Here is a 24,976-nt window from a genome sequence, read left to right as displayed (position 1 = left end):
TGAAGCGTTTGGAGAGAAGAGATAGATTCTGAATCACTCCAAATGCACCGATCAACAGTGATAGGCAAAATGACTTCAAGATCCTTTCACCCTTGTCATTTCTTTAACTGTGTGAATACAATTACAGTGCGGTAATAAAATAATTGATTTAATTGAATTTAAATAAAAGGCCACTTGAGTGCACTTCAAGTACACATTTCTGACTATACTTTTAAAAAGTGCATTTGGTAACACTACTCAATGCCTTAACGTATAATTCATTATAAAAGTAGTTTTAATGTATCAATTATGGCTTGTAATACACCTTGTAATCCATTGTACTATCTCATGAATAATTGTGACCACAGTTAATACATTATAACACTTATCAATCCATTGTTACACTATGCATTTAAAATTTATGACAAGATATAATGTATTACAATGCGCATTATGAATAATTATAATACATTATCCCCTTCAATTCACCCTTTATAATGAATTATACTGTAAATAAAGGCTTACGTAAAGTGTTACCAATATTTCGATGTGTTGACTAACATACTAAAGTAACATGGAAAGTACTGGATTATAATTTCAACTGAAATGTATTTGACATTTTTATTTGATATTCTATTTTAATATATTTTAAATGTACTAAATTGCAACTTCATTATGACAAATGTGTGATTACAAATATATTTAAATACATGACATGAAACAGAAATGACATATGTCACAATTATTTTTTATATGCCACAATTATATTTTAGTTACCATAAATGCTTGTCAGTACATTTAGCAGTATATTTCGCATACAATTAAAGTAATTATGAAATTACATATAAAGATGTGCTTAAGTGTCCATTCATATTACAATCAGTTCACACTTACAGCAAGTATATTCTTTTTAAGTGCATTTATATATAACATTATTCTAATCTTTTGCAAAGATATAGAATAATTACTGTAGTCACATTTCATGGTATTATGGTACTTCACTACCACTGGTACTCGTTTTGTTAGTACAGAACTTGTATTTCTTTGTTGAAACAAGTATCTAGTTTAGTGTAAGGTATGCTGAGCGTGATTTGAAATCCACATGATATGAAAGACTCAACAGACAGCAATAAAGTAACACAAAATCGAAACACTCAAGGAGAAAGAGGGCGTACCGTGTCTTTATTTGGTGCCAGGATCTCTTCGATCATCATGCTGTCACGGGTGAAGGAGCTTCGGTTGAGTGTATTGGACCTATCCGAACTGAAGGAGCGCAGGCTGTTGGCATTTACATTAATACCATACAGTGCAGGGGAGTGACGGTGAAATACACACAAAACACACACACACACACAAACAAAACAAAACAAAAACACTCATTATTGCATGCAACTTCCAGGGAAATTGATGCACAATAGCCAAAACAAAGATCAAACCCACGAAACATTTGTAGAGGTGTGATGGGTTAGACATTGAGAGAAAACAGGAGAATAGATGTCTAACAGATGTGCAGCATCTTAAATATGTTGGTGAATATTTATAACGACCGAAGGAATGAGACACAAATGTGTGCCAGACTGATTTTAAAAATAAGCAATTGGTCCTTTGTTAAACCCTACTTTAAAATGTTTCAAACCAATCCTACTCCTACTAAGTAGTAACACATTATTAAACAAACTTTTGCTTTTGTATAAAGTAAATCTAAGGAGGATCTGTGTGTTTGGATGGTTTAAAATAGAGATTTACAGAAATTAACCAAAAATACCACATTTTATTGCCGGAGGACTTATAATAGTTGGAGCAAATAAGCATGGTACTTCTTTACTACCCAAATCTTTAAATACATCTTGAGAAGTTCATGCTGTGCATTAAACTGATCTCACTCCTAAATAAACAGGCAGAACATCAGTAAGAACATCTGCATTTGCATCAAATTAAATTAAATACTTCTAACCTAACATCATTTCATTTATGCACTGATTTATGTCACTGTGGTGTTGATAGAAATGCACTGATTTGTACAAAGTTGATCATTTTAATAATAAGTCAATAACATTATGGCTTGAATTATCTTTACTATTTTGTGTAGATAAAAATAAAAAAACGTAAAATACTATTTATATATATATATATATATATAGGCATCAGCATTATAATGTATGACAAAAATATAGATTTCCTAAAAGTGTTATTAATTAATGAAATTTAACTTTAAATAATCAAATTATAAGTGTTTTTAAAAATTAACTTTAAACATTAGATCATGGCAAAAGAAATCTAAATATAAAAAATAAAGGGTAATGAGCACAAATAAATATGCAACAACACCGAAATACATCCAAAATCAGACAATACTGATAAACTTAAAGATTATAAAGTTATGCAGCTTTGCAATTCATTCAAGCATATTTCAATCCATCGCTTGTTTTCCTGCTTTTTGAGCACATTTGACTCTACAATTCATATGGGGATGTTTAAGAGTAACTGTAAATAATGGAGCGGAGCTAGCAATGGACACTTATATAAAATGAAATAAAACTGCACCGAAGCTAAAATAGATCTGGAAGTTGTTTATGGTATCTTGACTTTAGCTTTCATTTCTATTTGCAGTAAGGCCAGGTGCATTAATGCAAACTGAGCTAACATGCGCGTGCTATTTCCAACGGCTGTGCCCAATCAGAAAAAATATGACACGGGTTCTCAGTTCACATTGCTTAGCGGCCAAAGGAGAATCGGTTTCTTGTGAGCATGTCACTGTGGTCTGTGAGCTCACTGATTTAAATGGATGAAATTTGATTTAGCTGATGAGGCTCTTCATGCATCCCTGGAAGCTACATTAAGAAACTATTTGGTACAGTGACCGGACTTGAGGGGAACAAAATGTTTACAGCAATCAATAAAAACTTGACAAATCAGGTTCACACACCAAACTGTCAACACAAACCTAAAACTGAAATGAAACCATAGCCCACAGACATCAAGAATGTGTATTATTCGTCAAATGAAAAACAATGTACAAAGCACAGTACACGACAATGATCCATGGGTTTAGAATGACTCGAGATAAGGGATAGGAAGCATCATGCCCTCTTACCTGACTTTAGGACTATGGAATGGAAGAGGAAGAACAGAAGAAATTGAAGGCAACAAATCAGAAATGCAGTGGTTGAATGAGACAGACTCTCATGTATGGGGCTGTATTGTGCTGTACTTTCACACATAATAAATAACTTTTTTTTTTTTTTACTCTTTAATCCATTAGGATGTGATATTTGGCACATGTAAAGAAAGGGAAACAGACAGGAATCCCTTAACACTAAAGTGTTTATCATATAGTCTGCCTGCATCTCAATTCTCTGTATGACAGCTGAACAGCACTACATTTGTGCCTGAACGTTCAACCTTTATGATCATACAGTTATGTTTATGGTGCTGCTACATTTGTAAATCCTTGCAAAATTCCAGGTCCCGTGCTCGAATCCCATGACTCCCATGACACGAGTACACACAAAGTACAGTATCTCATTTCACATCCAAAGAGAATGTTTCTTAAAGGAACAGACACAAAGAATGTCCAGTTTATTCCACAAAGCATGTATATAATAAAAAACTAAAATATTACTAAATGTATATATAAGGAAAAATATAAAGAAAATGATTAAAAATATATATTAAAATTTTGATTAATCAATGCCCATGATTAATTAATTATGAGCATTTAAAATTGGTCAATAAATATCCAGTACTGCACGATGCTGATAAATAAAAAATAATTACAGATATCATTCGAAAAACAATATGATGAATCCTAAAAAAAAATTGTAAGACCCCTTTAAAGAATAAGCCAAAAAGAGAATCACATGGCAACATATTATAACCAAACCAAGCATTTCTAGCACATGATTCTCATTTTCACTGAGACATAGTTTACTTTCTAAAGATTAAATGTTCTTTTTCACCAAAAATGTGAAGTCATTCGATAAAAAAGGTCCTAACAGTGTCAAATGCTGAGGGCTGTTATTGAACATGATTGTAATTTCCCGGTACAGTAATTTCCCACAGTAGTTTGAAATCTCACTCAACCCTTTCGCTTATTGAGTGCTGTCAAACTTATGTTTATTGGAGGGAAAATCCCCTGAAGCGAATTACATGTAGGTTAAACATTAGCTACGGCCTTCTCACTCGACAGCACAAGGTACTGAATCAAAAGATGACAGCAGGCGGCCAACAAGCAACGTAAATAAAGAGTGTACAGCCTCTAGAGCCCCTTTCACACTGCATGTCGGACCCGGCATATTGCCGGATCATTGCCGGGTCGCCTTCTGTGTGAAAGCAACCACGTCCCTGGATTGATTCCGACATTGAAACCTGGTCGGGGCCCTAGTAACATTGCCGGGTTCAACCTGGGACGAGCGCTGTGTGAACAAAATGGCATGTCGAAATGATGACGCACGTTATCGCGCGACTCTTCGATTCACGAGTTCACACTTACATATAATTAGCTGAAGTATTATAGTGCATATTTGGCGTGCTGTCCGGGGAAGGGGCTCCGAGCTCGGGAATGGCCCGAACCTAGAGTACCCCCCCGTATATGTAAAAGTGTAAAATGAACTCTAGTGGAGGAGATGGGGATGGAGGGGGGATGCTGACAAACCATCAATGGAGACAGGTAGGCTAATTCAGCTGTATTTATACCCTAAGGTTGATTATATTAAGTGGCTCCACCTGTGTTAATTAGGCTAAGTATCTGACGTGCTCCTCCCGAACCTTGTTATGAAACTGCATTCAACGTTCGCGACAAAAAAATATGTGCAAACTGTGATGAAGCAGAGATCAGTTATTTCCACACTTTCCGCACTGATGCCGAGATCGTTCGCTTGCTTAAGTGAAAGTATAACGTGTCTAGCGTTTTCGACTCATACATTACACGTCACGCCCTGATGTAACGTGTCGTTACGGGATCTTTACTGATTGTGTGTGAAAGCACGCACATATCCCGGGTAATCACTGGCAGTGTGAAAGTGCAAAATCTAGCGACCCGGGAACAATTGCCGGAACACTTTACCCGTGTATTTGCCGGAATGGCAGTGTGAAAGGGGCTTAGATAAGACAGGAATCAGGATCTAACAGCTGGGTGCTGCGGCCTTGAATACTCTCCTTTCAGAAACCACATCATTTAGATGATAGTTATTGTGAGTTAATATTCTTCAAGACATCTAATTTTGCTTTACAGGGGAAAAATAACAGTCACATGGGTCAGGAATATACAGATAATATACAATATGGTGTTGCCCAAATACTGTACATAATGTTTACTAATCCTAAACTATTTAAGTAGGAAATTAGCAATGATGCCAATACAACTTACAGCATTATTTTTGATGTTAAGAGTATGGCTCAACTTCATGACTTGTCATGACTTTTGAATTCTAATTGAAGGAAATTTTATATGCAGCTTAAATACACAAATCCTTAAATATTATTAAAGTTTAGTAGCACTTAAGTAAGTGACGAGTAATTTTCATAATAATGTTTATACGTCACTTTCTGTGTGTGGTGAAGTTACATTACCTGGCTGTACGGGCTCCAACACTGAATCCCACGTATCCTTCCTGAGGGAGGGAGTCGTCTCCAAGCTCGCGCAGGTCTTGCGGTCCCAAGTACTTGTCAGTGTCTCCTGTCATCGCATCCTCACCTGTCAGCAAAAGAAAATAATTACTAGACCCTTCAGAGAGACACTGACCCTCAAAAGTCAACATGAATGGCATTCAAAAACCTATCTCACTTTCATCATGTTTCCAGTTTTTCTTTGAAAACATGTGCGCTGATGAATCATGGGGAATAAGACAGAGTAAATGGAGTACATTTTGATTTCATATTGGAATTAAGAATGAATGGCTGGATCTGACCAAAATGGCCCCAGCTGATCCTACAATCCCGCAACAATCACTGGCACACTTCCCGAAGTCTTTCATGGCTGCAGATTCATGCAGTTTTTGTTTAGATTGTATAATAAAACGTCCAGAGATGTAAGCAAGGCACTTAGAGAACATCGAGACCAAATGTTGTAGCCCGCTCATGATGACCATAAATCTGTTTTTAATATGCATCTCTGACAAGAATGTTTCAAACTCTACAACTTAGCAGAAGTGAAGTGGGTCACAGAAAGAGAGAGAGGAAGACCAGAATGCAGATAGAGCAGGAAGACTACAGTCACACTGACATGAGATTAAAAGATACATATAGTTTTCTTTATAATACTTACAATAAAAGCAATAAATTATTTTATGTAAAGGAATCTATAATACATGAATCTCAATCTTAATACAATATGCAAATTAGTGTAAGAAATATGACCAAGAATAGTTCATGCCATCCCATTTTGTACAATTACAAAGAAACGGCGAGTAATGCATTGAATTGAAAGTGACATTTTGAAGTAGAAAAACTACTGTTTTAAAATATTATTCTTTTGCTAAACCTAGGCCATTAATCTTGTTTGTACAGTGCAAAATCATTTTTACAGTGTATACTGAATAAAGCAAAAATGGCAAAACATTTAATTATAAATGTGTTTAAAAAAAAAAATCAATTAAACTTACTTTTTTTTTTTATGATCTCACCCATTAAAATTAGTTTTGTTTGTATAAAGCGATGTATACAGGTTTGTTCGGATAAATAATATTTCAGTTAAATAATATAAATAATAATAGTTTTGACTAATTAAAACCAGTTAATTTAGATGTTTTTTGATTACCACTTTTTTATTGTAATTTATAGCGAGTTTGAATGTCTGTTTGTTCTTTTGAATGCTGAATGTCTGTTTGGGCAAATCAATAAATTAAATGTTTAAAGTTAAAAGTTTAGAACAAACCCTAGCCAGAATGTATGATCAGTTTTGAATCAGATTTATTTCCACTGTTGGAAGTGGCCCATGATCTACATAATTGGGCAACATTCAGCTATGCTGTAAATGCAGTTTAGGAGAGAGATTAGGAGCACAGCATTCCAACATTGACACCCCCACCCCCACTGCTTATCACCCTGGATACCACCTCCCCCCAAAATCAGCCCCACAGAACTGCAAACACACACAATGATATATTTACACCGTTAAATTGTGAAATGTTCTAAAAACAAACCCAAATCTGTTCTGCCTCTTACACAATAAAGCAATTCACTAGCACGCTGAACACTAGCACAAGTTAACAGGTCAGCAAAATATGCGATGAGGGAACACAACACACTTGTACAAACCTAATTAGAAATTTTGCAGCATTAAAACTAACCCTTAAAAAAATTACTTTACTTATTAAGGATGTCCCAAAAAAAGTTCAATCAAACTTCTGGTGACAGTTTTGTAAGTAAGCTCAAACACATGGACACAGATATCATCTATCTCACACTTCGGCTTCCCTACCACTTCCGTGTTTTTGGACAGCATGATCAAACCAGAAATACCCATCCACGATAAAGAAGATCTCTTACACTGAACAGCCAACTCCATCCTTCATCTTCATGCCAGCTTTAAAAATATTTACAAGTCCTCTTAGTCCTTTTTCACTCCCAGAAGCCACACTTCCTCAATCCAGTAAACTCCAAACAGCACGATCACTTCCACATGTCCACTACGGCCCTGTACACAGTGTTTGAAACGATCCAGTTGCCTCTGACTGTGCGCGTTCACACAGTCACACACACCCACCCCTCTCTCGGGGCCTGACAGGACATTCAAACGGTGAGGGTCCGCGAGTCCGATGCGTGTGAGGTCATCGCAGGAGCGAGGTAACACTTGACGGAGTTTCAGAGGATCTCGGCATTCCTCATGCCCTAGGAGCTCCCGGCTGGGGTGGGATACAATAGAAGTGAAAGGGGTGTATTTCTATGCTAATTTGTGCTGGTGCTGAGGTAATCAGACCCTGTACAACAGAGGGACAACAAAAGAGCCCTTCTACAGGCAGCAGAACAAACAGTAAAAAAGGAGGGAGACCAACGGAAAAAGACCGCCTGCCACCTGACCACAGCCCCCCGGGAACAGTGTGCTTGAGTTGCCAGAGTACAAACTCCAGGAACTCACAATCCCCTTCCATTCGGGAATCAACAAACACCTGTTTATAATCCCTGCAATTTTAAAGTGGGCATGAAATGAAATATCACTTTTTTTCGAAATGCATATTATCGATTGATAAATAAAATTAATTTTTGCATATGTTAATTGCATTTATTTAGTTAGTTTCATTTTTAATGTTTAATCAAAGAAGTCATAATGGGGCATTCCAGTGAAAATTACTGACTTCTCTCTGGTGACATAATTATGTAAGAATTAGACCACTTAAACCCTTCATCTTCCCTCCACTTTTGAGTGCTACGCCCACATCTCAGAACTCAATCAACAACCGATAAATAGAACCAAGTCCTCGCCCTACAATTTTTGTCTTTCTATTATCTGTTACACTTGAATGTATTTCTAAATATTTGAAGAAAAGATCTCACTACTTTTGTTTCATTGCAAACTTAAACATGTTAACGCAGAATACAATTTAGATAATTACAGAAAAAAACCCGCAGATCAACAACTTATCTGATATAGGTTTAACCATTTTATCTTATTTTATAGTGTTATTTTATATCCTTGCAGGTTGCATGCAAAAACCAACGAGGACGACCAGAGTAGCCTGATTCACGGTAACACTTTATTTCGATGGTCCACTTTAGACATTCTACTAACATTAAGTGACTTTGCAACTACATGTCAACTAGCAGTTAGTAGAGTATCAGTAGACTGTCTACTTAATATCTTCTAACACTTTCTTTGTCAACTTATACTAACCCTAAACCTACCTCTAACACTAACCCTAAACCTACCCTAACAGTATACTCTGAGAGTTAGTAGACATGTAGTTGCAAATTAACCCTCTGGAGTCGATTAACGCGTATACAGTACGCATTATGAGGCATTTTCTCCGGATAACCCCAAAAAGAACTTAAATTACACTTTCAGTTTTGATCATACAGATAGGAGCAAGACATCAATCGAATCTGTAAAGGGTATACTTTTTTGTATACAAACATAACAACAAAACTTTGTGCATTTATAAAATAAAGATAACAAACAAGGTGTGCTGTCTGCAGCCTGTCTGCGCTGATCTTCATTTACAAACGCATCATTAAAATGAACTGTAACTCATGAGATATATATATATATATATATATATATATATATATATATATATATATATATATATATATATATATATATATAGAAAGCTTGACATGTCTACTTTTAAACTAAATAAGTGCTGCCCAAAACAAATATTCTGTGATAAAGTAATCCATATGAAAACAACGCGATGTCCGTTGTGCACTTCTCCCTTCATTATCTTCTAATGTGGCCACTCCCCCACGCTGAACGCTCTATTCAGATTCTAATGTTTCACTGAAGCGTGCGCCTTGAATACACCCATAACAGAAAACAACACAGCGAGACTGTTCTTCAAGTTTTTTTATTTTACTGTTTGCTTCGCAATGTGAGGAATAAGACATAATTCACCCCAAAAAGATGTGATTTGGACCTCAGGATTTGGATTTCCTCAGAAAAAAAAGAATGAAGCGCAGAGATTGATGTAAATAATATAAATGTAACAAATAAATTTAACTGTAACAAATGTAACAAAAATGCTGTTCTTTCAATTTATCCCCTGAAAAAATATTCTCAGCTCTTTTCAGTATTAAGAATAATAATAATATTAATATTTATTTTTTTGTAGAAAATCTGATTGTTAAAAGGATTTCTGAAGGATTGTGTGACTGGAGTAATGATGCAAAAAAAAATCAGCTTTGAAAGTCAGTTTTGATTTTTCCTAATAAACTGTTTAGCTGCACTCACAAATGGGTTGCACTCACAAATTATGTTGTGGGATAATTAAATATATTCTAAATAAACTACAAACATGAAATTATATACATTTATTTTGTCCTCACATTTCTTCTTGTAACACGTCACTGTCAAAAAAATTTTTTGTTGAAAAACTAATTTATAATAAACACTGCAATATCCCATTAAAATACAAATACAAATTTTGGAATAATGTGCACTTAGAACTCATGCTTAATAATAATAAGAAAATTTGTAGTAAAAAAGCAAATAAGCTATCTTTTTTTTTTCGTTGATAGATAAAAGCATGTTCTAAATGAATAAATGTAAACACGGACTTTAAATGTAAAGTACTGGTACTGGTGCTGTTTGCCTGAGATCTGAGTTATTAGTTCTGCACGCACGCCCGGATAAACAGAGCTGAGCTCTTTCACACTGCCAAAGAGTGAGCCAGAGAATCAGATGGAAAAAGCGAGCAGCGTCAGCAATGGCACAAGTTTTTATGCCAAAAAGATGTTTGCATTCACTTGCCTATTAGTGATGTGAGCAAAACTGATTCATTATTTTTTCCTTCATCCAGCTAAAAGATCATGTAAAAGAGAGACTTTCATACAGGAAATAAATGTCTCAATGTTGAGATTATATTCATGTGACCATGTGTATTTGGGGCACAGGGATGTAATATGTAAATACGAAGCCATGTGAGTTATGTCTGTTATGCCTCGGGAGTATGCAGGAATATCAGTTTACTGTTATTAAACACCATGTTCCAGTCTCTACAACACAGACTGGTATTATGAGGGCTGTATTCTTTTCACACATATGCATAAACTATATTCACCACATGTCAGAACTGTTCAAAGGTTCAGACCACATGTTACGCACAGCTATAAACAACGTAATGTGACCAAAATATCACAGAAACTGGAGGATGGATTCTTTTGATTTGAGCAATGCCCTAGCAATCACACAACAGCAATCTAGCACCCATTTAATCCTCGATATATTTTTATCAAGTATTAAATGCATTCATAACCGTCATGTTACGATACCAAATAAACAGACACACAAAATTGTCATTCACGGCACTGATTGGAAAACTTCTATTCAAGCCGCCTAGCTTACACTGAAGCTCTGTGGGTTCTGACTGACTGCAAAACAGAAACAAACTGAGCCAAAGAAATGTCTGTCCAAATATCTAACAGCCTAGACTTCTAAAGAAAACAATCCTTCATATTTACAGAGAGGGTATGTGTGAAATTGTAATTACGCATACAGATCTTAATTGAATAGCAAACACCAGATTTAATATATGCAAGCCAACAGAGATTTGCATATTGAAGAATTTCATATTCATAAAGAGTAGCCTAGCAACTAGTACAAAGCCAGCCAGAGATAGCCACGTTGTAAAAAGAGTCTATAACAGAAAAAAGACTGAATAAGAAGATCGGGTGAGTTGTAAAATGTGCAAAAAGAAAGTAAAAAGCAGGTGCTATGAGAACAATCCACACAAAATAAGAGATACCTTCGTCAACATCTGAAATATAGTCCTCACTGACCATTTCAGGCACATTGGCTGTATGAACTGTGTAATTTAAATGAAAACTGTTACAAATAATATGTAAATGAACAAAATAAATTTACATTTACATAAAGGAAGAGAAAAAAATAGACCACAATATTATGACAAGCTGTTTACCTTCATCATCTGACATGTCCAAAAACTCATTCATTGTTTCTGGAACATTCATTTTGTGTTTCTCTGTCACCGTCTAGAAAAAAACAAAACAATAAGTGATTTGTTGATGTGCCATCATTTTGCTTTGCTTCAAATATAAAGCATGCATTATACAGTCCCTCCAGAAAAAGCTGATTTTTTTTTTTGTGATTTTACTGTTTGCTTCGCAATGTGAGGAATAAGACATAATTCGGGGAAAATCCTTGATTTTGCAGCACGTTTTCTTAAAAAATGCGATGGAATATGCTGAATATTTTTGCAATTTTATGCGATGAAATTGCGTGAACTTCTGCGGTTTGATGAAAAAGAGAAAAAAAGGTGATTCCCCCAACACCTTTTTCTCACTAGGCTACTACCTTAATGTAAAGAGTAATTTCTTATTACTTCCTATGATAAGCGAGCAAAATCACAGAATATTTAAGTTGCAATCTCTTACTGCAACTTAAATTATTTTACATAGCCTACTACTAATATAATTACAACTGTAAGTTTTTGGTACTGTTCTGTAACAAAAAAGTGCAATCTTACAACTGTAAAGTTGCATCAACTTCTGAATGAAACTACAACAGTGTTAGTAGCCTAGTGAGAAGGGGGTGTTGGGGGAATCACCTTTTTTTCTCTATTTCATCAAACCGCAGTTTTCGCAACTTCTCGCAATATAATTTGGCTCCACTGTCATGTAACAAAGTTTCACCCTGGTTTCACCGCGGGGTTTGCAGATGATGTTCACGTCACGTAATTACGTCACTTCGTAAGGTTCCCATGGCAATAGGGGAAAATGGCGCTTTACTTGTGTGAAGTAAACGCAAATTTTTTTAACTTTCTGCTAATATATATGTGAGTTTTTTGCAACGAAAATACAGGGATTATGAAATTATGCTAGCCCCGCATATTTTTCTTTCTGAAATCGGCAATTTATGTGGCAAAAGAGCGGCATATTTGAAAAAATGCGACCCCGCATAAATATGCGGCCTTTGGCTAATTATGCATTAAATCAGGTGATCGCATAATCGCGTTTTTCTGGAGGGACTGATTATATTTTTAGCATGTAACATTGTTTTTTCACTGCTCTCTGTGACTCAGAACAGACGTGCAACCAACTTTTGTGTTGCGATCCACTGTCTGAGAACCACTATGCTAAAGCACAATAACAGCTGATGCATGGTATTCTCCAGAATAGAATGTGTCATGACACAAAGTCCTCACCACAGTAGTGTGCGTCTCCTCTGTCACGACTTTGAGTGTGTCGACCACAGAGATGTAACCCAGGCGCCTGGCAATAGCTAAGGCAGTGTTTCCATTCTGTAGGTTAAGGGACAAGTACAATATTCATGGAAAATAAATCAAGCAATGCATATATAAATCATGTAAAGGCTTTACTAAAAATCTAATATTTTATTAACTCTATAACATTTTGGCAAATGTTTATCAATCAATAATTCTGTTAAATGTTTACGGTGATGCCTATAATAGATGCTTTAGAATATTAAATAATTACTACATGAAATTTACTACATACACCATTTTATATAATATAATGTTATATAATTATAAATATACATATATAAAGTGTGCTATATAAATAAACATTGTATTGTATATACATATAAATTCTGGAAGAGAAAAGGCTAAATCAATGCAGTGGTCACAAACCAGAGTGACGTGTTCAAAATGAAGGTAAAAATGAATGAACTGCATTTTTATATTTCCTTCAGTAAAAGAAAAAGTGAGGAATGCATGCCTATGCAAAATGAGACTGAAATTGGAAAATTCCCAGAAAATTGCAGGACTTCCATGACCGCAGGCTGCCTGCTCTTTCGATGTAAGCCTATGGGATTTTTTTCATGAAAGCTCAGAAAAGAAACAGCAAACTTCTCCTTAACATGAGTTCTTGTTTGAAAGAGGTGCAGTGGTTCAGACACACTCACCACTGTCAGCTCATTAGGAGAGGCTCCGTGCTGCAGCAGAAGGTTAATGATGTGTGTGTGACCCTGCTGAGCTGCCTGGTGAAGAGGTGTGTATCCATTCTGAACATGAGAGACGAATTGAGTTTAAATCTTTATTTTGGACAACCAGTAATCAAAAAAGACTGTTCTGTAACAAGTTAAAGAGATGTACTCTCAAGCATATTGCAAACTGCTTTCTGTCAGCATGATTTCATTTACCTTGGTTTTGGCATTGACTTTAGCCTGGTTCTCCAGGAGGAAGTGCACCATCTTTATATTGCCATAGTGACAGGACACATGCAGGGGCGTATATCCCATCTGAACCAGAACACAGAGACACACATTACTCTTAGGCTTCTTTTTCCAGTCAAGCACATTAATTATGCACACATTAAAAACCCATGATATATTCAAAGAATTCAATTACATCTCTAATAACACAATCACACTTAACAGTCTCAATAGGCTTTTCACATATAAAATTGATAACCCACTGTCATTTTTAGAAATTTAGATTTTTTTTTTAGAGTTAGTCATTAGATTTGGATAGTTTGTACACTTGGTATGCATATATAACTTCACAGAAATCTACAGATCATTTATATTGGGTGTTCTGTAAAGCTTTACTTTTCTGTACTACAGGAACTAAGAGCCTATCGAAGGTGTCAATTCCCCACTGAATGTTACGCACACGCTAAATGCCACACACGAGTATAAAAGCACTCGTTCTTTCTCAATTCCTCCGCCCGTGATCAGACAGGGAGTTTTTTCTGTGGGTCATTGTCCTATAGAGGATTGATCTGTGTGATGCTGTCTGACTCATTCTCTCACAGTCTCAACAAGAGCCACGCTGAACGACCTTGAACCGGGGCCGCTCGATGTTTATACATGATTGACCAATGAGGAGCCTGGCCAGACGTATGTGTCACACATCTATCCATCTACCCCTCTGCCTGTCTATCTGAAATTGAATTTACACACATCTGAGGATTGGTAAGATATTTTAATATTTTTGAAAGAAGTCTCTTTTGCTCACCAAGGTATTTGCGCTGCTTACAAGTTTTTTGTGTTAACCATGATGACTCAAATTCAAAAGAACTGCATTTATTTAAAATATCATTTTTTTGTAACAGTTTAATTTCTATTGTGTAACTTTTGATAAATTAAATTGATCCTTGCTGAAAAAAAAACCTTTTGATTAAAAAACAAACAAAAAAACACTGACCCTTAACTTTTACACTGTAGTGTGTGTGTGTGTGTGTGTGTGTGTGTGTGTGTGTGTGTGGCCATTACCTTAGTCTCTGGGTCCACTGTGGCACCATGATTAATCAGCACTTCTGATACATTGACTTTATCCTCTTGAGCCGCCAGATGAAGAGGGGTCAGTCCACTCTGACACAGAGAGCCATTAACCAATTCAGTGACATAATCAAACAGATGTGACACATCATGCATAAATGAAGCATCCATTAATCAGTGTGGGTCACTCTTATTGACCAAGCTTGATTGTAGCCATAATTTGACACTGGTTACCTAAGTCAACACGAAATGGTATCCACAACCTATTTTGGTGCCATAATGGTGCACATTTTCTACAATGTGTTTAGTTCTGTAATGTGATATTTTCAAGTCCAACTGAACTTACTTTTATCTATTAGCTACTTATTGGATCACAAAAAGTCAGTTTTGATCTGATGTCGGTTTTTGTTTTTAATGTAAAAAATATGTATTTACTAGTCAAAATTAAATGTTTTAAAGGTTACAAGGACTTCACTTCCTGTTACATATTTCACTACCCAAAAGGAAAATGTCAAATAAAATAAAAAAACATTATAATATAATTGAGGAATAGCATCCTAAAATAATTAAGCTCTTTTTCCACCTTGTTTCCCAGATTTATTTCAGTTTCACGGGCAAGCAGGAGTGTGACCATGTCAACGTTGCCCTCCTGGGCTGCCAGGTGGAGTGGACTGATGCCCTGGCGTGTCGTGGCATTGGTATCAGCTCCGTACTCGAGCAGTGTGGTCGCTATCTCCATCTGGTTCTTCTTGGCAGCTATATGCAGAGGTGTATAGCCATTCTGGGAGGGAAAGCAAGTGAAGGGGATCATAATAAGTTTAAGATCTTGTTTTAACAAGAGTTGTTATATATATATATATATATATATGATAACACACACACACACACACACACACACACACACACACACACACACACACACACACACACACACATATATATATATATATATATATATATATATATATATATCTACAGTACACACATACTGAGAAAATCGACTTTGAAGTTGTCCAAATTATTTCTCAGCAATGCATATTACTCATCACAAATTAAGTTTTGATATATTTACCGTAGAAAAATATCTTCATGGAACATGATCTTTACTTAATTTCCTAATGATTTTTGGCATTAAAAAATAATCGATAATTTTGACCCTTACAATATTTTTTTGGGCTATTAATAAAAATATACCCCAGCAACTTAAGGTTTTGAGGTCCAGGGTCACACAAATATATAAATATATACATACGATATTGACAAAGGACAGGAATTAATACTTTTTTTTGTCTAGTCCTAAACAGCACTAACTTGCACGCTGCCAACCCCCTTTCAGTTTGCAGTCATTTCCTGCACAGATTACAGAACTGAAATCATGACAAATCCCAGAAGCCTGGGGGACCGGAAACAGGACTGATATTTATTTTAGGCATAATTCACTCATTTATTTATTAATTATTTATTTATTTAAAGAGATGTTCTGATAAAGAAACAAACTTCGTTTACATCTTGGATGGCCTGAGAGTGAGCACATTTTCATTTTTGGGTGAACTACTGTATTCCCTTAAGTGTCAAAACAACTTAAACCACCAAATACATCAGTTTTCAAGAACTTCGTTTTTTTTTTTTTTTTCAAAGCAATAAAATGTGTGCAAGCTTAACATCCTCTGTGGTTGCAGTGGGTGGACTAAAAGAAAAATGTCGAAAATGATCAAGAATGTGGGGTGGAGGTTGTTTTGTGTGAGCATGTGTGCGGCCGTTTGGTTTGGAGTCATATTTCTTCATCATTTGTGTGTGTGTGGCTGCCTTTGGATGAGATTTGTGTGTACTAGTTGAGAAACTGTGCTTCGTGAGGGTTTCCTGATACCTTCGCTGCAGCGTGCGGAGATGCTCCTTGGTCCAAAAGAAGGAGGGCCACTTTCTGGTTATCGTAGTGTGCAGCAACATGCAGTGGTGTTAGTCCACTCTAAACACACACACACACACACACACACATACATAGCTATTATTGGCCAAGAGCTCAAAAGTGGGGTGTGTGAAACTGGAGCCATCATAAATCAGTCATCTGGACATTGGAGAAGAGTAAATTTAGCCAGAACACATTAGTGAATGAATGAAACCTCTGGAACTAGAACTGATAGTATGTATCCTGATAGCATGCAAATCCCTCTTTTCATCTGGAAGATGTCATTTTTAAAGCGTTCACTAGCTGCCAGGATTTAGAAAGACATTCACCAGAGGTTTTACAATATTTCAATATATGCAAAACAACTTCTTAAAAGACTTATTAGATAAAACATGTTGAATAGGGCACTTAAAATTTAGCATGTATAGATTTGCAGATGATCTCTGCACTATAAGTGTTATTAAGTGTTAGTGACTACATTTTTAATGATAATATGAAAATATATTTATAATACAGGTTTATTAGCATTAAGCACATAATGTTGTTTACACGTATTAACGACCCTATGAAATGAATGTTTTAAATGCATGAAGCTGCTATCGAGTTCTTGAGGTTTTAATGGTGCGGTCACACTTGATTTTATGTTTCATTCACATCCATTCGTACACTTGAGAGTTGGAATGAGTTTACTTGAAGAGTGAACTATATGATAACCAAGGTTCATTAATGAGTGTACATCTCTCTGTACGTCTTTGATGCACACATATTATATCAGACTGAAGATTCGCCAGCATAAGCATGCTATTTCTTCTTTGTGTTAAATTTAACTGGCTGCAAACTCAGTTGAGAAACAGATGTAACAATTTTTAGCCATTATACAAAGAATATTGATCAAATGCGTCCATTATCCATGTCTCTCATCAAAAATCCCTCTCCTTCCAACAGATGCTTAGAAAGGAATACTTAATTTCTTACCTTGGTAATGTTAGCATACCAAGTATGCCCGTGATGACATAAACTCATACCATAAATGCTGTGCATTATAGGTAGTAATCATCAATCTATAACCATTAGTGCAAAGAAGACATTTTTACCTTTCCAGCTGCGTCAGGTGGCGCTTGCTTCTGTAGAAGTAAGTTAGCAACTTCAATCTTCCCGTATTTGGCTGCAACATGCAAGGGAGTGAATCCTTTCTGCAAGGATAAACAGTTCATATTTAGAAATAAAGAAAAACCTGTACACTGAGTTAAAAAGAAAAATAAAAAAAAATTGAAATTTACACACTAGAATTCAAAGACAAGTCATCCATCGTAACATGCAAAACTGTTGTAACTTGTAGAAAACAAGTCATTTTGGGTGGGGTTGAAAAATCGCAACTGACATTGAAAAAAAAAAACTGATCTGTTGCACAAGTTTCCTTCTGTTAAGTAATACTACACTTCCGTCCAGCTAGAGATGAAGCACTACTGTAACCAATCTGGTTTAGCACAAGGCTGGCCATTTGAACACTGATCCTAATTTACTGTCATAATGTTTATTTTACCTTGTAACCTCAATTTTCAGGTTTTTATGCTGCATTTGTGAAACTGAGAAATGTTGAAGTTTTAGTTGATCTGGAGACTGCATTTTTTCATTGACACACTGAAGGCCAGCAGACCATATGCCTTACTAACCCGAACAATTATTACAGACACAGAACAAACATATCCAGTGACAGCTGTGTTATCAGAGGGAAACTCTGCTCTGCCGTGAATGGGAGTCATGGAAAACACCATCAATTCATTGTCCTTCCTCAGCACATTCCCACACTGTAACACTTGGCAGCCTCTCAGTGATGCCTGTCTAGTATTTTATTTCTATCACAATCACACAGCGGGGGCACTGGGGGAATCTTTTATTTTTACAGCTAGAAAATAGCTGCTGAGAGTCGCTGTGGTCAAGGCTGAGTGTTAATGGACAACAAAACAGTTAAGCTGGTGTACTGCTTTTAGCAATTTACAAATGTAGACATATATAGTCTCTTCTGGAAAGCAAACTATATTGTGTTTGAGTGTAATCCATTGTTTGGTTAAATCAAAGGCTCTCCAGAGTGTAATACTGCACTTAAATTTTTTTTTTTTAAACAACTGTCAATTATTTAAAGTGCAAATTTATACCGATTTAATAAAAAATCATGGTTTCTTTTAATATGATACATATTTTTAAAAGATATCACAATACAGACATCACAACTCTTTCTTTTAATAGTATGTAAACCAAGTAAAACACTGAGTTACAAAACATTTTTAATTCTGCTTTCAAATTACAGCTAATTTAACTTTTTTGGTGAAATTAAATTGATCTCTGATCTGCACTTGGCAAGCCATTACATATAAGGTCTTTATTGTAAAGCCTGTATATTTCCTGTATTATCTAGAAAGAAAATATGTACCGTTATGTATGTAATCTGACAGATGATGTTTCAGCATGAGTGTAGGCGAGCACCAATCTGGTCCATGGACCTTTGGAAATTAAAGCCCTGTGCTCAATAACATAATTAGAACAAACACCAAAAACTAATACATCCCACATGCAGCAACTCCAAATGATCCTTAACATCATCAGATGTTCCTTAATAATGGACATGATGTCAACCATGTTGTTCTGTAAATGCATTTTGTAATATATTCTATGTAATAGAAATATAACAGCATACTGCTAGCAAAATCCTCTGTCAGCATGGCAGGTTGGTGAGTTATCGTGATGGATGTGCAAGAGTTGCAGACCCATCACCGACTTTGATTTGGTCTTCTTAAATCTTCAGGGTGGTGATGGAAAGCATTTCATATACAAAACATTTAGTAAACGCTGATTTACGTTCAAGCTATGATTTAACACTGCTGTGTGATAAATACTAATATTAAATGTGTCAGCATGCATGATTTATGCCAGTGTATCAGACATTTTTTTAGCATTTCATTTTGTTGATTTGAAGTGTACCCAACTCTGTGTACAGTAAATTCTATTTTTTTCTGACTTGAGAGTGCATCTATGTGTTCTGCACATTTAGTTTTCAATTAGACTATTCAAAATAAAATTTCTTGATAGTTCTTTGGGTTGGGCTTATTAATTGCAGATGTGTGTCTTGCCCTTTACTTTACAAGGTACTTTTGCTTTACTGAATAATCAATTTAATAAATCATTTGAAACTCCTGTCTGAGTGACAAATAAATCCAATTGGCACTCGGTCAGCAGAATACAGCTCACATGCTGAATTAATAATTTACTGATTCATTAACAAACACGTCTGCAGCTTGATGAGGGAGGGGGCTGTCTGCTCCATTAAATCTAATACATAGAAATCAACATCCCATCACAAGGGATGTCACAAACAACACAAACTGGTGTCGATCTTGTGGAATGGATGCAATCAAACAATCTTGTTTAAAATGGGACGAGTGGAACAAGACCAAAAGAGCAGGCAGGACTCTGAACAGCACAAAGTGGATCAGTTTAATACTGTGATCAAAGTACAATCTATTTTGATTCATTGAAACCATATCACTGTGCCAATCTGAAACAAAATACATTTCTGAAACAAGATATACCACAGAAATATGATGCATTGTAACACCACGACTAAGGGATTGTTAAAATTGGCGAATGCTATTTTCTTTCCCATGTTGTATGTATTTCCTGAAACAGTGTTAATTAATAAAGTAAGCTGAAATTGGACTTATTTTTGGACATTTTTACCAGGAATAAATAAACAAATAATAAGAATTTATATTACAAGTAAACATTATGTAATGTTTATGTAAACATAAAGTAAAATTTAATTTTGAAAAAAGAAACTTTGGAGACAGACTGATTTTGTTTGTGAGAGTCTATAAGATCACATACATTTTTACAGCATAAATTGTTCTCAGACTGCATACTTTCTTATATGATATGAGGGAGGATAAATCTTTCAAGTGAAATCAGTCCATAATCCATATTTCGTAGATTTAACACTTTCTGTGGATAAAAAATGCCATTGGATGTATTTCAGTGCGCACAATTTACTCTAGTGTGACAGATTGGACTAATCTCACAATAAAAAGGTTTTAAGCTTTTTACTTGTAGAGTGAACTTTATTGCTAAACCCTTGTATAATTTGTCAACTTTAATTTCCATTTTTGGACAGTAAACTCTAAAAAAGGTACAAAAGTTGTCACTGGGACAGTACATTTCCAAAAGGCACACCTTCGTACCTTATTTACCCATAAAGGATGCATTTAAGTACCTTAAAGGTACTCAAAATGTACATATTAGTACCCAAACTGTAAATATAGGGTAAATGGTATACCCCAGTGACAGCTTTTGTATGTTTTTTCTGAGAGTGTAGATCTGAGAATATCTACTGTATATAACAAAAGTAAACAAAGTCTGGATATCATGAGTTTAAGAGGTTAAAAATAGCCTAGCCGGCAGCTTAAGCTTCACTGATCATCTAACCACTACTAAAGTTTCATGAATCATCCAGCTTTGTTGGTGTGACTGACCTTGGTGGTGATGCCAAGAGATGCTCCATTGTCCAGCAGGATGGATGCCACATCTTTGTGGCCTTCGCGAGCGGCCAGGTGGAGTGGCGTGTATCCGGAGGTGGTGGTGGCATCAGGTGAAGCCCCGTGTTGCAACAACTGCTGGACTATATCAGGTTTGCCCAGACGACTGGATATATGCAGTGGAGTATGATCATCCTACAAACACACACACTTGTTAGTCTTTTTTGCTTTGTAGAGGTTGTATGATGCTGGACCATTTTAATATTTCCTCTCAGGACTGTAGAACTCAATTAATTGAGGCAACGCTAAAGCGGATTGCTTTAGCGTTTAGAGACATAGGAACAATACATAGGAACAATAGGACGTTTCCTATTAGTATAGATTGATTGCATTGCATTCCACAGCTATTACACTAAACTTTGAACAATACGGTAATTGGGTGCCTCAAACATAATGCATCATTGTGTTTCATTTGCATACTTATATCACAGATATTACTTGATTATTGTACTCTTATATAATGTGGGTAAAGGATGACTAGAATTTTTAAACCAGATTTTTAAATTTTCTGCTAAAGTGATTTGTGTGTTTTTAGTGTGTTAATATTGGAAGCTAAGGTGTTCTGACTGGCCGGTTGCCGGGGCAGTGCTCTACAGTTGTTAGGCCGAGCACACACAGTACAAGTTTGGACTCTCTGGAGGTCATGAGCAATTACACATGTTATGAGTCAGTTTACCTGACTAGTACAGTGTACTACTGGACTGCACCGCGAGCCAGCGGTAATCACATGAGCTTCCATGCTCAACAAAGAGATATCAAGCTTTTCAATGTTCCTGCTATATAGCTTTGGATAGAAATGAAAAAGAAGATAAAAAGATGAGTGTGCAAGTGATGTGGTGAATTGCAGAGACAGGACCTCTTCTACAGGGGTATCCAAACAAAAGCAACCCTGATAGCACACATACATCACAGATGTCATTTTTTGCTGTATTTTTTGCTTATGTCGTCGTTCATGTTCTTCTGAGATTTCTAGGCTGTTTCAGGTGGTTGCAAAAATGGTGACAAACACTGTTGTTGCTTGTGTGTTTCTGGCACAACCATTTCAGGTCTTGGAGTCTCTACTAATTAGCTGATGATCTGATTTATGTGTGCTTCTTTAAAGAGACATGGACAACTTGCAGTTTTGGGAGACTCCGGGAATGTGGTTGGGAACCCCTTTTCTAGCGGGTTGGTTGCTAAAATGGTGATGAGCATGTTGCTACAATGTTTCTAGTGTGTTTTCTGGTTGCTAACGTGTTACTAGGTGGTTGAAAAGATGTTTCAAGCGGTTTTTAGCATGTTGCTATGAGATTTTTCTAGGGTGTGCTAGGTAGGCTAGTTGCTAAGATATCCTGAGTGATGTTGTGTATGTTGCTAAAAGGTTGCTAGTGTTCTAGGTGGTTGTTTCCACTTGGTTTGAAGATTGCTTTTGTGTGTTTTTAGTGTGCTGCTACACAGTTGCTTCTTATTGGGTAGTTGCCAGGGCAATGCTCTAAAGTTGTCAAAGTGTTTTGTGTTCATGTTGCTCTGTGATTTCCAGTGTGTTTTAGCTGGTTGCTAAAATGGTGTTGAGCATGTTACTTCAATGTTGCTAGTGTGTTTTCGGTAGCTGCTTGAGTGTTACTAAGTGGTAGCAAAGGTTTTATTGAGTGGTTTTAGCACATTGCTATGCAGTTTCAGTGTTAAGTTCAGTGCTAAGATATTCTGAGTGATGTTGTGCATGTTGCTGCAATGTGGCTAGTGTTCTGAGTGGTTGTTTGGTGGTTTCGTGTATTTGTGTGTAGTTTTACTAGTATTGCCCTATGGTTGTTAAGGTGTTCTGAGTGTTTTGAATGTGTTGCTATGCAACTTCTAGGGCATTGATATGCAGTTTCTAGGATGTGCTAGGTGCTTGCTAAGATGTGTTGTTGTCCATGTTGCTGCAATGTTGCTAGTGTTTAGCATGGTTGCTAGTGGTTTTTGGTGTTCTGTGCCCGGTTGCATGAAACTCCTTAAGTGAGGGTTTCCCTGAGGGAGAAAAAATCCCTAAGGTAAGGGATTTCATTAAGAGCGTTGCAAGAAACCTCTTAACTGTCACCCTTACCTAAGTGTTATACTAAGAGTTTCACAGTAGTTTCTGACAACATACGGCAAAGATCTACTCTAACAGTAAACAGAACACAACGAACCACAAAGCCAAACCCTTGCTAAAATCACACTTTTATTAATATATTTTTGCAATGGATAGTACAAACATAACAGAAAACAAAAAACTTTAAACCAAACTGGACAGAGGACGAAAAGGCAATTTTTGTTTTCGTAAGTGGTTATAATAATAATAATAGTTTTCAGCCTTTCATAAACCATTCATCGTCTCCAAGGGATTATTACGATCATTAAAAACACACCTTGGCATTTCCTCCTCTTAAATTAACACTAAATCAGCAATCGTATTTTGAGTTTAAGTTGACTTAAGGGAGCTGTTTTGGTCCCTTAAATGTATTAAGGTGAAATGGTCACTAAGGACTTTGTAGCAACATTTAAGGGAACAATTAGATAATTAAGGGGAAAAACTTAATAACAGCCTTAAGTTCCTTAAGGAAACCCTTAGGGTTTTTTCTTGCAACCCAAGTTTCACTAAGGGTACCCTTAACCTTATATCTAAGGGATTTCTTAGCTTAAAGAATTTCATGCAACCGGGCACTGATTGGACAGTTGCCGGGGCAATGCTCTATGAATGTTAAGGTGTTCTCAGTGGTTTTTAGCATGTTGCTATTTGAATGTTAGGGTGTTCTGAGCGGTTGCTTTGTAACTCAAATCAAAAAAGTCTACACTCATGTCTCTCTTGAGCCCTTCATTCAGTATTCAAGTGGAGTTTTTTTTTAATCTGTTTTATCATCTGCCAGACAAAATTAAATTATTATAAATCTATGAAATACAACAACACACCTCTCCTCAACAATGTTGCACGACTGGAGCAAACCACATGCCAAATTGAGCATCTTTGCGAATACCTCTAATGATGCAGCACATACTTAATCTCATATCTCTCGCTCACCTTGGCTTTGGCGTCCACATCTGCTCCATTCGCCACCAGAAATTTCACCACGTTTGCCTGTCCTGCCCTGGCAGCCATATGGAGTGCTGTCTCTCCCCTCTAAAACACACACAGAAGAAGCTTCTGGTAAACAGGTACTACTGTGTTTGGACAGTAAGTTTTTATGACATATCAGGACATGTATAACATGTATAATAACATGGGTATGACACAGGTATTACAAGGAGAGGGTGACTTATGAGGACATAACCCATGTCCCCATTTTTCAAAACGCTTATAAATCATACAGAATGAGTTTTTTTGAGAAAGTAAAACTGCACAAAGTTTCCTTTGATGGTTAGGTTAGTCTAGGGCGATAGAATATACAGTTTTTACAGTATAAAAACCATTGCGCCTATGGGATGTCCCCACTTTTCACAAAAACAAACATGTTTATACAGTAACAGTGGCTCACTCTTAGCCCATTGTCTGTCTGATGGGGAACAGTCGAGCATGATTACAGTCTGACTGTACTCTAATTACAGTAGACTGAGGAGCTCAAACCTGCGGTCAGACGTATGTTAAAGCACATGGACGGAGACTGTTATTACCCTAAAAGGCTTTATGAAACGGGAGACCAAACCAATGTGGCA

General features: G+C 36.2%; 1 protein-coding gene across 45 annotated transcripts in view; it reads right to left on the bottom strand.

Annotated features, from left to right (window-relative positions):
* LOC113056336 (ankyrin-3-like) overlaps window positions 1–24,976 on the bottom strand; it is a 146,476-nt gene that overhangs the window by 37,691 nt on the left and 83,809 nt on the right. For 23 of the 45 annotated variants that reach the window (XM_026223038.1, XM_026223029.1, XM_026223054.1 and 20 more), the window contains 14 exons: window positions 24,345–24,443; window positions 21,266–21,463; window positions 17,837–17,935; window positions 16,704–16,802; window positions 15,420–15,617; window positions 14,831–14,929; window positions 13,757–13,855; window positions 13,520–13,618; window positions 12,798–12,893; window positions 11,553–11,625; window positions 11,379–11,438; window positions 5,551–5,674; window positions 3,074–3,085; window positions 1,155–1,257 (listed from right to left, as the gene is read on the bottom strand). In XM_026223038.1, coding sequence (XP_026078823.1) covers window positions 1,155–1,257; window positions 3,074–3,085; window positions 5,551–5,674; window positions 11,379–11,438; window positions 11,553–11,625; window positions 12,798–12,893; window positions 13,520–13,618; window positions 13,757–13,855; window positions 14,831–14,929; window positions 15,420–15,617; window positions 16,704–16,802; window positions 17,837–17,935; window positions 21,266–21,463; window positions 24,345–24,443 — 1,458 coding nt within the window. Of the gene's footprint in view, window positions 1–1,154; window positions 1,258–3,073; window positions 3,086–5,550; window positions 5,675–7,467; window positions 8,529–11,378; window positions 11,439–11,552; window positions 11,626–12,797; window positions 12,894–13,519; window positions 13,619–13,756; window positions 13,856–14,830; window positions 14,930–15,419; window positions 15,618–16,703; window positions 16,803–17,836; window positions 17,936–21,265; window positions 21,464–24,344; window positions 24,444–24,976 lie in introns of those variants that run through there. The other 22 variants (XM_026223021.1, XM_026223028.1, XM_026223064.1 and 19 more) reach the window with 10 other exon arrangements.

The sequence above is a fragment of the Carassius auratus genome, chromosome 37 (genome assembly GCF_003368295.1).
Source record: "Carassius auratus strain Wakin chromosome 37, ASM336829v1, whole genome shotgun sequence".
Lineage (NCBI taxonomy): Eukaryota > Metazoa > Chordata > Actinopteri > Cypriniformes > Cyprinidae > Carassius > Carassius auratus.
Note: the sequence above shows the minus strand (reverse complement) of the source record. Positions and strands in the feature narration are given on the sequence as shown.